Below are 13,629 nucleotides of genomic sequence, written 5' to 3' on the forward strand. Positions count from 1 at the left end.
AGAAATACCACATTGTAAAGTTCGCTGATGATTCAGTGATCGTGTCCCTCCTCAGCCATGATGACCCGGTGCCTGGCCCCGTAGTGGAGGATTTTATCCAGTGGTGTAAGTCGTCCTTCCTCACCATCAATGTCTCAAAGACTAAGGAAATGACCATTGATTTCAGGAAGACCCGCCCAGACACCGTTCCCCTGTCCATCAGTGACCAAGCTGTAGAGTCTGTCCAGCAGTATAAATATCTGGGGACAGTAATTGATGACAGGCTGTCATTTGAGCATCAGGTCGATGCAGTGTGCAAAAATGCCAACCAGCGCATGTACTTTCTTCAGAAACTCAGGAACATAAACATTGACTCCAAGTTCATGGAAATGTTTTACTCTTGTTTTATTAAATCTGTCCTGACATTTGCTTTTATCTGCTGGTTTGGGTCAATTAGCCTGAAAAACCGCAACAGACTTCAGGACATAGTTAGAGTGTGCAGTAAAATTGTTGGTACTCCACTCACAAACATTTCCCTTTAGTACAAAACCAGGGACCTGAACAAAGCAAGACTTGTCCTGTCTGACCCTCGCCATCCTTTAGCACCTGAATTTAAACTGCTTCCATCTAGATGCAGATTTAATGTGCCCAGATGCAGGACTGACAGACTTAACAAATCCTGGGTTCCAGTGGCTATTGGCCTTCTTAACAAATGATAGCACTGTGGTCACTTTAACTCCTTGTTTTTATCCAGTGTGGCACTGTTGCATTTTGTTTGTTTTGTTGGATTGATGTTAATTGTTGTCCCGTATCATTGTCCCATGTTGTTGTGTATTCCATCATCACTCTTTTGATTATTAGCTTCACCTCATCGTTTGTGTCACTATTGTGTATTTTTTTTACTGTTGTTTTTGCTGCCCTGTGGGGACAATAAAGATCTCTTGACTTGACTTGACTTGAATTAGTAGCATGAACGAATCTCGCACCATATTTGTTGTTTTAAAAGGAACAGGAAGTCGCTTGTGTTATTCGTTGTTGACGATTCTGAGGATTCTGATTGGCTTGCATGGCTTTATCCTTCTCCCTACACTGCTGCCCATAGGTTTGGCATAGTTATAATGGCTCTCGACGGCGTAATTATGCGGGTTCATGTAAATGACAGCTTTTTTGAAAACAATGCTATGTGCACGATGTTATTATTGAAAACAGAGGGAGGGAAATATTTGTTTCTCTAAATACCGGCTATGTGTAAATTAGGGGAGGGAAAAATAATCAATTGTTAGATTAATAGCGATTCGGACGTGGATGATTCTGAATCGATTCACAAAAGTCAAAAATCTTCTACATTGACAACATGATGTTGACGGAACGCAAAAGCAGGGCTCCGAAGTGCAGAAGTGCCGCGCCCGGACAGTTTACGGCGTTCACACAACAAAAAACATGGGATGTGTCGTGAATGTCTGTACTCACAAACAACTCATGGGTGGAACGTCTGAGGCATTTGTTCACGCTGAGCGGCTCGAGAGCAGCATGGAGACCGCTGTTAGCTGTTGGCTGATAGCTTTTGGCTGTGGCGTTGAGTGCGCAGCATGGTTAACACCTGTAACTATCGGGTATTTCTGTCATTCCGCACTGCGTTCCAAGCCGAATACATCGTCATTAAGCTGAATCCAAGTCGATGTGAAAACTGTACACTATCAAACAGCCCGCACAGTATATTGAAATCCAGCCCGAACTCAGTGTGAGGTCAGTCAGCTGTGGCAAAGTGTGAGACGTCCAGATCAACCTGTGATACAAACACCTGTATCGTCCGTCGACCAGCTGCAGCTGTATTAATGTACCACATGTGCTGCGACAGGAACACTTTTCTTTTCCTTTTGGTTCTTTGCAAAGCTGGATGTTTGCTAGCAAATGTAACCTTCCAGTTGACTTGCCACATTTCTTTCATTTGTTTTATTAATTAAATATATTAGAAGTAAATTAAGTATGGATCAATACAGATACTTTGCTTTGAAAGTACCAAGTAGTCACACAGTGAGAAAAAAGTAGGAAGTGATTAGCAAACTCAGATTTAATTTATTATTACTATTATTTTTAAATCATGCATGGAAATGTACATAAAAAAAATTGCTGCATTGAGAATCATTTTAGAATCAAATTGTTGACATCTGAATCAGAATCGAGTTGTGAGGTGCCAAGAGATTCCCACCCCTAGTGTAAATGTAGCCTGGGGTTCTTCAAGGCAGCAACACCAATAAACATCTAGTTCAGTCAGAACACTCTCCTGCTGTTATTCTGACAGGTCTCCACCTATTTCTTAAACAGTCAATTCTAATGGTGGATGACATCACCTGATTTGTCTATGAACCCTCTCATTGGTTGACCTTTCTCCTGCCTCCGTTAGCTTTTTACATTAGCCAGTAGTATTTTTACTAAAAAGTATAAACTAGTAGTTAGTATGTGATTAAACTCTTGCTTCTTGGTTGGTTCTTGATTCTTGGTCCTGTTGTCTGAATCCACCTGTCAGAAAGAATTCTCACAACTGCCACAAGAAAAGGCAAAAGCATCTGATTTATTGAACTTTTTCCAGTAGTATGCTATGTTACATTTAGATAGCAAATTACAAGTGTGACTACAATGAGCACATCATTATCACTTAATAGATCATTTACTTCTTCTCTAAAATGCCCAAATATTTTAGTTAATGTTTTCATTAATATGACAAACTTACCCCAGAGATCAAAGTCCCATTACTGAACATGTTACTTCAGTAAAAGCATGCAAGTATAATAGTTAAAGAATTAAAAGTATTCTGCAATAACTGTGACTGTTGTTCTATTCTGATGTCATCAGGTTATTGTCACTCGTGTATTAATGTAAAGCAGGATTACTGATGTAGCTGCTGAAGCTGTAATCGACCTCATAAAAGCTTAGCTATAGAGCTATAGATCATTTTCCTTTGAACTCCAACCCTTTAAAACATGCAGGTGGATTCAGATTTAGCCTCCTGCTGATCAGATTTTGTTGATGAAGTCGTCTCCAAAGTCGATCATAGGTCTCAGAGCGCTCAGGATCAGACTGTCAACATCATCATTGATGTCGATTTCTTCACAGTAGTTCTTGATAGGAAAGATGTAGTTCATCGGGATCCCCACTGCTGCACTGAAGTCTTTCATCTGAGTGTTAAAGAAACATTTCAGTTCATAAATCAACATGAAGTTTGGACCTCACGTAACCTTTGACAGTATTTGGACTATAAAGTGAAACTCCATGAGTTGTGTACAGACTGAATGAGACACTCACCTTCTTCTTCAGGTGTTTGCTCTTGTACACATTCTTCAGGTTCTTCTTAGTTTCACCACAGGCTTCATCGATCTTGGTGATTATCGCCATCTGGGGAATCCCTTCAGACAGAAACACACTCAGTCAACTGAGCTCATCTTTTTATTTTTTTACAGAGTTTCTGTTGATAAAATCCAACAAACTGAAACAACTAAACATCCCGGAGCTGTTCCAGACAGAAGAGACAGAAAAGCTCCACTTCAAGTCAAAAGTCTGACTTCAGTCAACCTCAAAACTTCAGAGTCAGATTTAAATCTGACTCTTCAAAGCTAACAGGATAAGGCTAACTAAAATAATTTATAATAATATTTATAATGTATATATATTGTTATTAATATTTTTGGCCTTTTCATGTCTTTATTGATATGACAGCATTAAGACTGAAACTGACCCCTGCAGCCAGGACGAGGCCTCTGCCAACGGAGCTGCTGGGTCGCTCCACTAAAATCATTTTATGCATTAAATTGTGTTTTCTCACATTTAAACATACCAGACTCCACATACATGGTGTCATTCACTGCAACACAAACTCAGCTCTGAGTCTGACTTCTCACTTTGATCATTTCTTATAGTATAACGCTCTCAGGAACCTAAATACAAGAAAAATAGCACATATATCGGTGAAATGTACAATTCTTCTGTGACAATATGATTGTAAAACATTTCAAGGTTATTCTTTCATTATTAATACATACGAAAACTGCGCAAACGTCTAAGAATTAAAACTATTAGTAGTGAATGCTGGCATGCTACATGCGCAGTACTGGCTGTACAAAGTGTGATAATACCAATGGTGTTTGAAAGATGTGGAATATTTTCAGACTTGTTTAAAAGCTGAGGCTGAACTGAATCGCTGGTTTTCATTGGTTTGAAGTCTGAAAGATGGGTTGAGAATGAAGAATTGGAAATAGACTGTAGGCTGGCAGCTAAGCTGCATTGCTGGAGGGGGGAACTAAACTATATGGCTGGCTTGAACTTGTATGGAAAAGAAGTTGAAGGTGTTTGAATACTTGAAAAAAGTGAAAACAGTTACTATGAATGTGTCACATTAAAGCAGAGAAGTTGGACCCAGGAGCAGAAGACAGCAGACAGGAAGCTCACGGTCGGGATTAAGGCAACAACACAACAGCCAGAAAAGAGAAACTCAACAGATGACTTGACAATGACTGAACTAAAGACTGGACTTAAATACAAACTAAATAAACAAGAGGAGGGGGTGCAGTAGAGTGAGGCAGAGAAACACACGTCAGAGTTGTCAAAATAGTTGAGATCTACTCTATCTATACTGTCTAATATAAATACCAGTATGTACACACACACACAGAGAGGCAGAACCAGAAAAGTTGAGATTTATACACTCCTGCCAGACACAAGAAATGGACATTATACATAGCCCTGAAATAATTCTGAAACATATTAAAGCTTTGCCTGCTGCATTTTGTTTGCTATAAATTCATTAAAAAGTGTTAAATCATTACATTAAGGTTGTGTTGGAGGAAAAAGTAAAGAGCAAGTAACACAGCACTGTGTGATAAGGAAAAGTGTTACACTCCAGGCTCTGTCTGTCACTCTGTCTCTGTCTTATTGTCACAATAAGAACTAAGTGTTGAACTTGGCTATAAGTATAGTAAAAAGAGGTACAATGGGTAACCATGATTGAAAACAATGTATTGAAGTTTAGAAATCTAATGAAAATCAGTAAAGAAATGGTGTTGATCTGAAGTCATGAGAAAGTGTTGAAGAACTGATTCGATCAATACGAGAACAAGACGATTATTTAGTAACGAAGCGTTATGAAATCGTCAGCCGTCATCAAGGGACTACTGAACGGAGAGATGGTGGGAAAATGTCCTAATGAGGACATAAAACCAAGCCAGTGTCCGAAGCAAGAGAGTATATAAACCAGTGGCGGAGCCAGAACGTAGCTAATGGATGGGCCTGATTATTTTTAAAGCTGATATGAGATGTATGTAAACAATTTATGATAGGCCATAATAAAATCTGCCGGGCCACTGTAAATTAGCCTCTGGTACGAATAATATACCTATGAGTGGATACACAGTAGAGACCGCTACTCCACAACTGGACCTCTGTTCTGTTAAATTTCACTGCTCAGACCCAAAGGGGAAAAACAGGGAGAGAACGAGAGAGATCCAGTTTATGTAGGCTCTTTAATGAAGCTTTATTATTTTGCTGCTATTCAATGAGACGAGAGACATGTTTTTCTCTGTTTACTGTTACTCTGTTTCTGTTAATAGCACAAAACTTCACACTACTGTACACGGGAGACAGAGCGCATGCGCTGCTCCGGGTCAAGCACCTTGGACAGTTCAGTGCGCACAATCAGCGCACAGGTATTTAAATGTCTGACAAATTGAATACCGTAAATTACCAAATAATAGTCGGGTTTCAATTAACTGCAGGATCCCTTTAAACGCCTGGTGCAGGTGTATATTTTGATAAATAACCGCCAGTTCCATATAAATGCCGGGTCTGATTTATTCTAATTAATATCAGCAAACGGGCACGCCACAAGAGAGTGGCCCGCAAAATGATCAGGGTCAAACAAATGTACACTGCCACGGTGAGTGACAGCAGAGATGAGGAGTTTGCAGCAAGTGCTGATTCACCAGAGAATTCACAGAGAAGCTGGAGAAGTTTGTGACATTTTCATTCTGGATTTTTGAGAGGAAGGAATTAAACGCCTGTCCCAGATAACACCTGGTCTGTTAAGTGACTGAAACTAATATAAGCCCTGGCTATTATTTGGGATTTTTCGGTATGTATACAACCACAATCACAACATGCCCTGGTGGGCCAGAATACATTCATAAAAAAAAACAACAACAACAAAAAAAACACTGTTTTACCGGCAGTTTTTACACAAGTCTACTGGGCTTTGAGTTAAACGCATTGATTATGTCATCGTAATCCGAACTGTGATTGATTGACATCGGTCAGTCACTTTAAAGATGAAGTTTATTTTTATTTTGTGTGTATATTGAATTTTAAATGTTCAAGAAAATAAAAACCACAATGAAACTTTTCAAGCAAATTATATTAGAAAAAATATAGGCCTCTTTTAACCTTTTTTTTTTTCTTTTTTCTTTTTTCTCTTTCTCATGAATCTTACTGGGTGGGCCTGTGCACATCCAGGCCCACCCATAGCTCCGCCCCTGATATAAAGTGAGAAGTTGGTTCTTCCACTCGCTCCAGCCTTGAAGAAACACCTGAGATGGAGAATGTGAGCAGCCTGAACATCGCAGAAAGGACTTCAAGAAACTTCAGCAGAAACAGACCAAGACATTAAGAGCACAACGGATTAACCATTTTTGCCAACATGCTGTGGATTACAATTTGGATATTGGAGTACTTTTGTTCACTCTGCTGGCGTGAAGTTTGGACTTTGAGGAAGTTACGAGACCTCGGGTGAGGTGGTGATTTGCCTCAAGGACTTTCAGCAGGAAGGGAAAGGGAAGCCATGGATAGACCTGACCCTCTCCATCTTACCTACATTTAAGTATTTCTAACCAGCCCTAAGCTCTTTGACATTAATTTTGTTATTTAAAGTATTTATCAATAAGTATTTTTGATAATGACTGACAGTAATTGAAATAAGTATTGAGCTGTATGCTTTGTCCATGCTAAAGTCTATGCAATAAAACCTACATAATATAGTTAAAGTTAAAGATTAAAGTTAAAGAACATTCCCTTATTGTTTACCAAAAGCCCTTAAAATCCAACCCAACACCAGACCAAGTGCCCAGATCATTTAGAGGAGAGCTGCCATAACAGGCGTGGCTGGTGGCCGTATCTGACTCAAGGGCTTCATGTCAGGTACCAAAACAGAGGAAGCAGGTAGACGTTCGGATTCAGGCAGTTAGAAGCTAGGTGAGTCTCCATATTACCAGCTTAAGAAATCCCTATTTAAATTGCCAGTTTCTAAGCAACCTTTTGTAGGTTTAGGGATCTAACCCTTTAAAGAACTGGTCGAGTGTCTCCTGGACAGGGGTAAAACTTGGAATCTAACAAAGTAATGAATGGATAAAACAGTAGAAACAGAGACGGACGAATGAAGGAGAAGCAGTGCAGGTGTGGAGGGAAACACATACAGAAGGGAAACAAAACTCCAGAAAAAGAGCAAAGAAGACACAAAAACCTAGAAAACACATAAAATGAAACTGAAATGACCTTCATGAAGTCATGACAGAATGGGACTGACAACTTAAATACATCTCATAATCCATCAAAGATGAGAGAAATTACAATATTTGTAAAGAGTTTCCAGCTTTAAAGAAAGAATGAGCAGATACATGTTGAATACAGTGTTAGTGGCTGGAGAAGTAGGAAAGTGATTCAAAATATACTGTGTGTTTCTGTCTGTGGTTTTGTTTAAGAATTGTCTTTTCTAGTTTCCATCGAAACTTTATAACAATACAATCCTAAAGCAGAAAATCTTTTTTTCCTGCTACAAATGTGAACATTTATTTTATAAATCCTTCCTCTTGATCGTTGTATTATTGACTCTGTCCAACTATGAAGAGTTATTCATAAAACGAGTGGTGACAACTGACCCAGAGTTGACATGAAGTTAAGATTCTGTGTGTGGAAGGTGGCCTCATGTGTTTGTTAAACTGTTAGTATTCTAGTTAACTTAAGATTTTCCTAAATGTTGACTGAACAGGTTTAACTAAATCTCTCCTCCTGTGGAACAGATATTATATTAATCATAGTCTTACCCAGCTCATTGGCTGTCTCTCTGATGCCTTTCATCTTCTGCAGAACTGACTCCTTAATTTCTGCTGAGTTAGCAGAATGCACACAAACCAGAACATGAACTTTGTCATCTGCAGACGGTTCTGGGTAGTAGTGTGGATCACCACTGGACAGTGGAGATACAGGATTGAACTGGAAGACAATTTAAAACACAATTATGACAGGTGAATACAAACAGTACTTGAACTGCTGCACCAACACAACAGTGCTCTGTACGCTTCCTGCCTGTCTGATGCATTAAAGGACCCAGTGAACTAAGAGACCACATAATCATTGTCTTGTTTTAAAATGATGAGTGCCATCTTAACTTAACTATATATAGTCTGGTCTGTGTTTGAGGTTGCTGCTGGAAAACACAAGTTTCAATTCTTGAGCGCGCATATAAACGCTTGTACATGTGCAGTGATGTTATCTTTAAGAGCTGAGGTTCCTGTTGGCATTCATCAAACATAATAAATAACACAAGTTATATTTCAGTCTTGTGTTTTTCAGGCAGAGTCACAGAACAGTGCTGGAAGTGGCTGGTGAATAAAACAGGCAGAGAGAGAGAGAGAGAGACGATGTACTGCCCAGCTCAGTTAACAACACAGAGACTGAGGAGAGATTTACTACAAGCACATCAACTTCACGTTATTGTTCGAGACCACAAGTATACCTGACAGCTGTTCTGTAAGTCTTTATTATGTTTTTGTCTTTTCATGACCAGAACATAAAGCTCGCTCCATCTCACTGAAGTTTTCTGACGACTCGGCTGTTGTTGGGTGTATAAGTGAGGGACAGGAGGAGGAGGACAGGGCACTGGTGGACAACTTTGTGGAGTGGACTGGACGGAATCACCTGCAGCTGAACATCAGCAAGACCAGAGAGATGGTGATAGATTTCAGGCAGAAGAAGAGGACAACTTCCAACCTCAGTGCATTCTGGGAAAGGATGTGGAGGTGGTGGAGGATTACAAGTACCTGGGTGTTACCATCAACCACAGACTGGACTGGAGATCTAACACTGAAGCTGTGTACAAGAAGGGGATGAGCAGGACTTCCGGTATGGCGTAGGAGCAAACAGCAGCATAAAACGGAGGCTCCCAGACAGCCATGTTTTCCCCCCAAATAACACTGAATAATTAATCAGAAAAGGTGTCACTGTAGCATGAAAGGGGGAAACAAAAGACAGACCAGAAGTAATTCACGACGAAACCTGAGAAAAGACGGTAATTCACCTACGGAAAGTGAGGATACAGGCAAAGTTAGCATGCTAGCTGAGCACAAGGCTATGGAGGCTGTCCAAGCTAAGATAATTGCCGAGATACAGGCGGTCCGCGTGGATGTGAAGAAGGAATTCAATGAAGCATTAGGAACACTCAAGAGTGAGCTGGTGGACTTCCGAGGAGAAATAAGTACGAAACTAAACGGCATTTCAACTGAGTTAAGAGAAATAACGGACAGAGTTGAGGCAACGGAGCAGAGAGTGGCCGTCGTGGAGGAGAGCCACGCCGAAACCGCGGAGATGCTGACCTACACACTTCAACTTCAGAAATCCATTCAAGCGCAGCTAACAGACCTAGAGGGGCGTTCCCGCAGGAACAGCATCCATATACACGGTATCCCAGAAGGGGCCGAGGGGGACAACATGAAAGTTTTTCAGGAGGAGTTTTTCAAAAGTGAACTGTCTCTCACCAGACCCCCCTCCGTATTCAGCGCTGCCACCCCAGGTCCGTGCTTGTTTATTTTTTGGAGTATTCAACTAAAGAGCTGGTGCTCCACTCCGCTTGGAGAAAGAAGGAGATTCATTATGAAGGAAGAAGAGTGTTTTTCGAGCAGGACTACCCGACAGAAATACACATGAAAAGAAAGGCGTACACCTTTATTAGAAAAGCTCTTAAGGAGAAGAACATCCATTTCCAGATGCTTTACCCAGCGAAATTCAGAGTGTTTTTCGACGCGGGGCCAGTAGTCTACAACAACGTGGAGGAGGCGACTGATGATCTGAGGAAGAGGGGACTTTTCCCGGTGGGACACGAAGCAGACTTCTCCACGCCAAACACACCTTCGGTGAGATCAAGACAAGCCCCCTGGGAAACAGCTGGCTCAAAATCACGCCGGCAGCAAGAGGCACGCCTCAAACATATTCAGGATAAACTGAAGGGGTTTCGGCGCAACAAGGAGGCTTCATGAAAGTTTTTGGTATTGTGAATGACTGAATATTCTACAAAGACTGGTAAGACTATCACGTCCAATACCACATAAGGCTGTTAACATATACAGGTTTATTTTCTTGTGATGAACATTTTCCAGTTAAATTTGCAGCGTGTCTGGGAGCCAATGTTTACTTTGTTTACTGTTCTATGTGCACTGCTCTGATGTTAACTTGTCAGAGGGAAAGTGGGGCACGAGGAGGGGCACCTTCTAGGTTAAGGGATTCCCCTCCCAAATTAGAAGTTGAATTTATACTTCGAGGATGGAGATCACTAATGTTCACTATGTATGTTAAGTTCATTTGTTGTGTTTCATTTTGGTGCGCAGACAGGTGTTTTGTTGTTTTGGTCATCTATGGTCGTTGGAATATTAAGGTAAACTTATTTTCTTTTCAACAACTGCAATGTACCATCATGAATACAGAGTGATTACTCTAAATGTTAATGGGCTGAATAACCCTATAAAGAGGAGTAAAGCCATCGCTAAAATGAAAAGGGAGAAGCAAGATATTATCTTCTGGCAAGAGACTCACCTTACAAATACTGAACATGAGAAGCTGTGTAAAATGGGGTTTAGGAACACATACTATTCCTCATATGAGAAGGGAAACGCAAGGGGAGTAGCTGTATTAATTTCAAACAGGGTAAATTTCCAATTTTCCTCACAGATTACAGATAAAGAAGGGCTTTATTTGTAGGTTAAAGGCTTCATTGATAATAAGGAAGTTACATTATTGAATTTTTATAGACCACCGGGAAGTAATAAAGGACTAATTAAAAAGGTGTTCAACATGATAACTACTGATACATCAGGTGTGTTGATATGCGCTGGGGACTGGAATATTAATTTACATCCCATCTTGGACTCCACAAGTAAGATAAAAAACATAACACCTGAAGCTCTATACACTAAAAAAATTCTTAAAGAATTGAGCATGCTGGATGTATGGAGAGACTTGCACCCAACTGATAAATGTTTTACCTTTTTCTCCCACTCGCATCGTATTTACTCAATAATTGATTATGTTTTTATGTTTAAAACCGACAGACATAGGATTATAAAATGTGACATAGGGGTAAGGGACATCTCTGACCATGCAGGAGTGTATTTGACATTGCACTTAGATAACAGACCTAAAGAAACTCTGTGGAAACTAAACACCAGTCTCTTAAATGACCCCAAATGCAGAAAGTATATAGAAGAAGAATTTGAAGAGTATATGTTGTTTAATGATAATGAGACAGTGTTTTCCGATACATTATGGGATGCAGCCAAGGCTGTTATTAGGGGCAAATTTATAATGTGGTCAGCTCGTAAGAAGAAAGAAAAAGAGAAGCAAATTAATGACCTGACTGCAAAACTTAAATCCCTGGAAACCAGACACATGAAGTATAATGATATTGATGTCCTTAGCCAAATCAGAGATACAAAACAAACTCTGAATAACATATATGAAAGTGAAATGGAAAAAAGAGTTAAATATATCAAACAAACTTTTTATGAAAATGGCCCTAAATCTAAGATACGCAAACAATTGGCAGAGAGATTTATTCATAAAATTAAAGACCCACAGACTGATAAGATGTATCACAAACCAGAAGATATTCAACGCTCATTTGAAAAGTACTATAAGAACTTGTACTCACAGCCCCAGGCAGTTGAATCAGTAGTTGTATCAGACTTTTTATCATCTTCAGATTTACCGTCAGTAGGAACAATGCAGAATAAAATAATGACCCAAGACATAACGGATGAAGAAATAAATAAAGCCATATCGAGATTGAAAACAGGTAAAATGCCAGGAGCTGATGGCTACCCAGCGGCATGGTATAAAACCTTTAGAAAAATCCTTGTACCGGTACTTAAAAAATGCTTTAATGATATCCTTAGGGGCGCTTTGCTGGAGACAAGCTATAATTTCAGTAATCCCCAAACTAGGAAAAGACAGGACAGAATGTAGCTCGTACAGACCCATATCAGTATTAAACATGGATTACAGACTATATGCATCAATACTAGCAAAAAGGATGGAGGATATTGTCCCTGATCTAATAGACCCAGATCAGACAGGTTTTGTGAAGCACAGGCAAACCCAGGACAACGTGCGACGAGCTCTTCACCTCATTAATCAGATGAGAAGTAGCAACAGAGAATCTATAGCTATTAGCCTTGATGCCGAAAAGGCTTTTGATTCTGTTCGATGGGAATATTTGTATTTGGTTCTCAAACATTTCGGTTTCAACAACCAGGTAATTGGATGTCTGAACTCCCTCTACAGTTCCCCCACCGCCAGAATAAAAATGAATGGGTCCCTGTCTAATACAGTATTTCTTGAGAGGGGGTGTCGTCAGGGCTGTCCCATTAGCTCTACACTATTTGCTCTTTTTATTGAGCCACTGGCTCAGGCGATAAGAGAAGATAAGGACATAACTGGTGTACTGATTGGAAATACACAGTATAAAATGTGTTTATATGCAGATGACATTCTTATGACCCTTAGCAATCCCAAAGTAAGTCTTCCTAAATTACTGCATTTACTTGAATAATGCGGCTCTTACTCTGGTTATAAACTTAATCTACACAAAACTCAAACTCTAACTTTTAATCTAAATCCACATGAAGATATTTATAGAACAAGTACATTTAAACTGACAGACAGTATAATGGAGTACTTTGGAGTACGAATACCGAAAGATTTAACTACCATCTACGACCACAACTATACTTCCATAACAGCTGATATCAAGGCAGACTTAAACCGCCGGTCTCTATTACCGACAAATATGTATAATCGGATAGACATAATTAAGATGAACGTGCTGCCCCGTCTCCTGTACCTCTTCCAGTCGTTACCAATCGAGATACCACCAAAGCAATTTAACGAATGGAATAGGATGATATCTACTTTTATCTGGGCAAAACAAAGGCCACGGATTAGATATCAGACACTACAGTTACCCAAAGATAAGGGTGGTAGGGCCCCGCCCTGTTTGGAGGATTATTACAGAGCGGCACAGCTTCGCTTCCTGGTCGGTTGGTGTGATCCGGAGTGCGAAGCAAAATGGAAGGAGTTAGAACAAAATTTTATATGTGAACCTCTCCCATCTGTGTTGGGAGACAAATCCCCTTGAAAAAGTACCTACTGGGAGATAAATTAAACAATTGGATCGCAACCCCTCTGAATATATGGTACAAAATCCTCAAAGACCCCAAGTATGAAAGAAATGCACGAGTATTACGCCGAGTAGCATTTGATACGGAATTCACACCGGCCGAGCTGGACAGCAGGTTCACACGATGGAAAAACCTGGGTATTACCTCATATTGCAAAATCTCTACT

General features: G+C 40.0%; 1 protein-coding gene across 1 annotated transcript in view; it reads right to left on the reverse strand.

Moving 5' to 3' along the window:
• Positions 1-2,601: 2,601 nt before the first annotated feature.
• Positions 2,602-13,629, reverse strand: part of LOC115588751 (interferon-induced protein 44-like) — a 47,827-nt gene continuing 36,799 nt past the window's right edge. The window contains exons 6-8 of the mRNA XM_030429520.1: positions 8,061-8,229; positions 3,283-3,383; positions 2,602-3,155 (exon numbers count right to left, since the gene is read on the reverse strand). Of these exons, the coding sequence (XP_030285380.1) occupies positions 2,994-3,155; positions 3,283-3,383; positions 8,061-8,229 (432 nt within the window). The 3' untranslated portion in view covers positions 2,602-2,993. The remainder of the gene's footprint in view (positions 3,156-3,282; positions 3,384-8,060; positions 8,230-13,629) is intronic.

Source organism: Sparus aurata, chromosome 9, assembly GCF_900880675.1.
Source record: "Sparus aurata chromosome 9, fSpaAur1.1, whole genome shotgun sequence".
Lineage (NCBI taxonomy): Eukaryota > Metazoa > Chordata > Actinopteri > Spariformes > Sparidae > Sparus > Sparus aurata.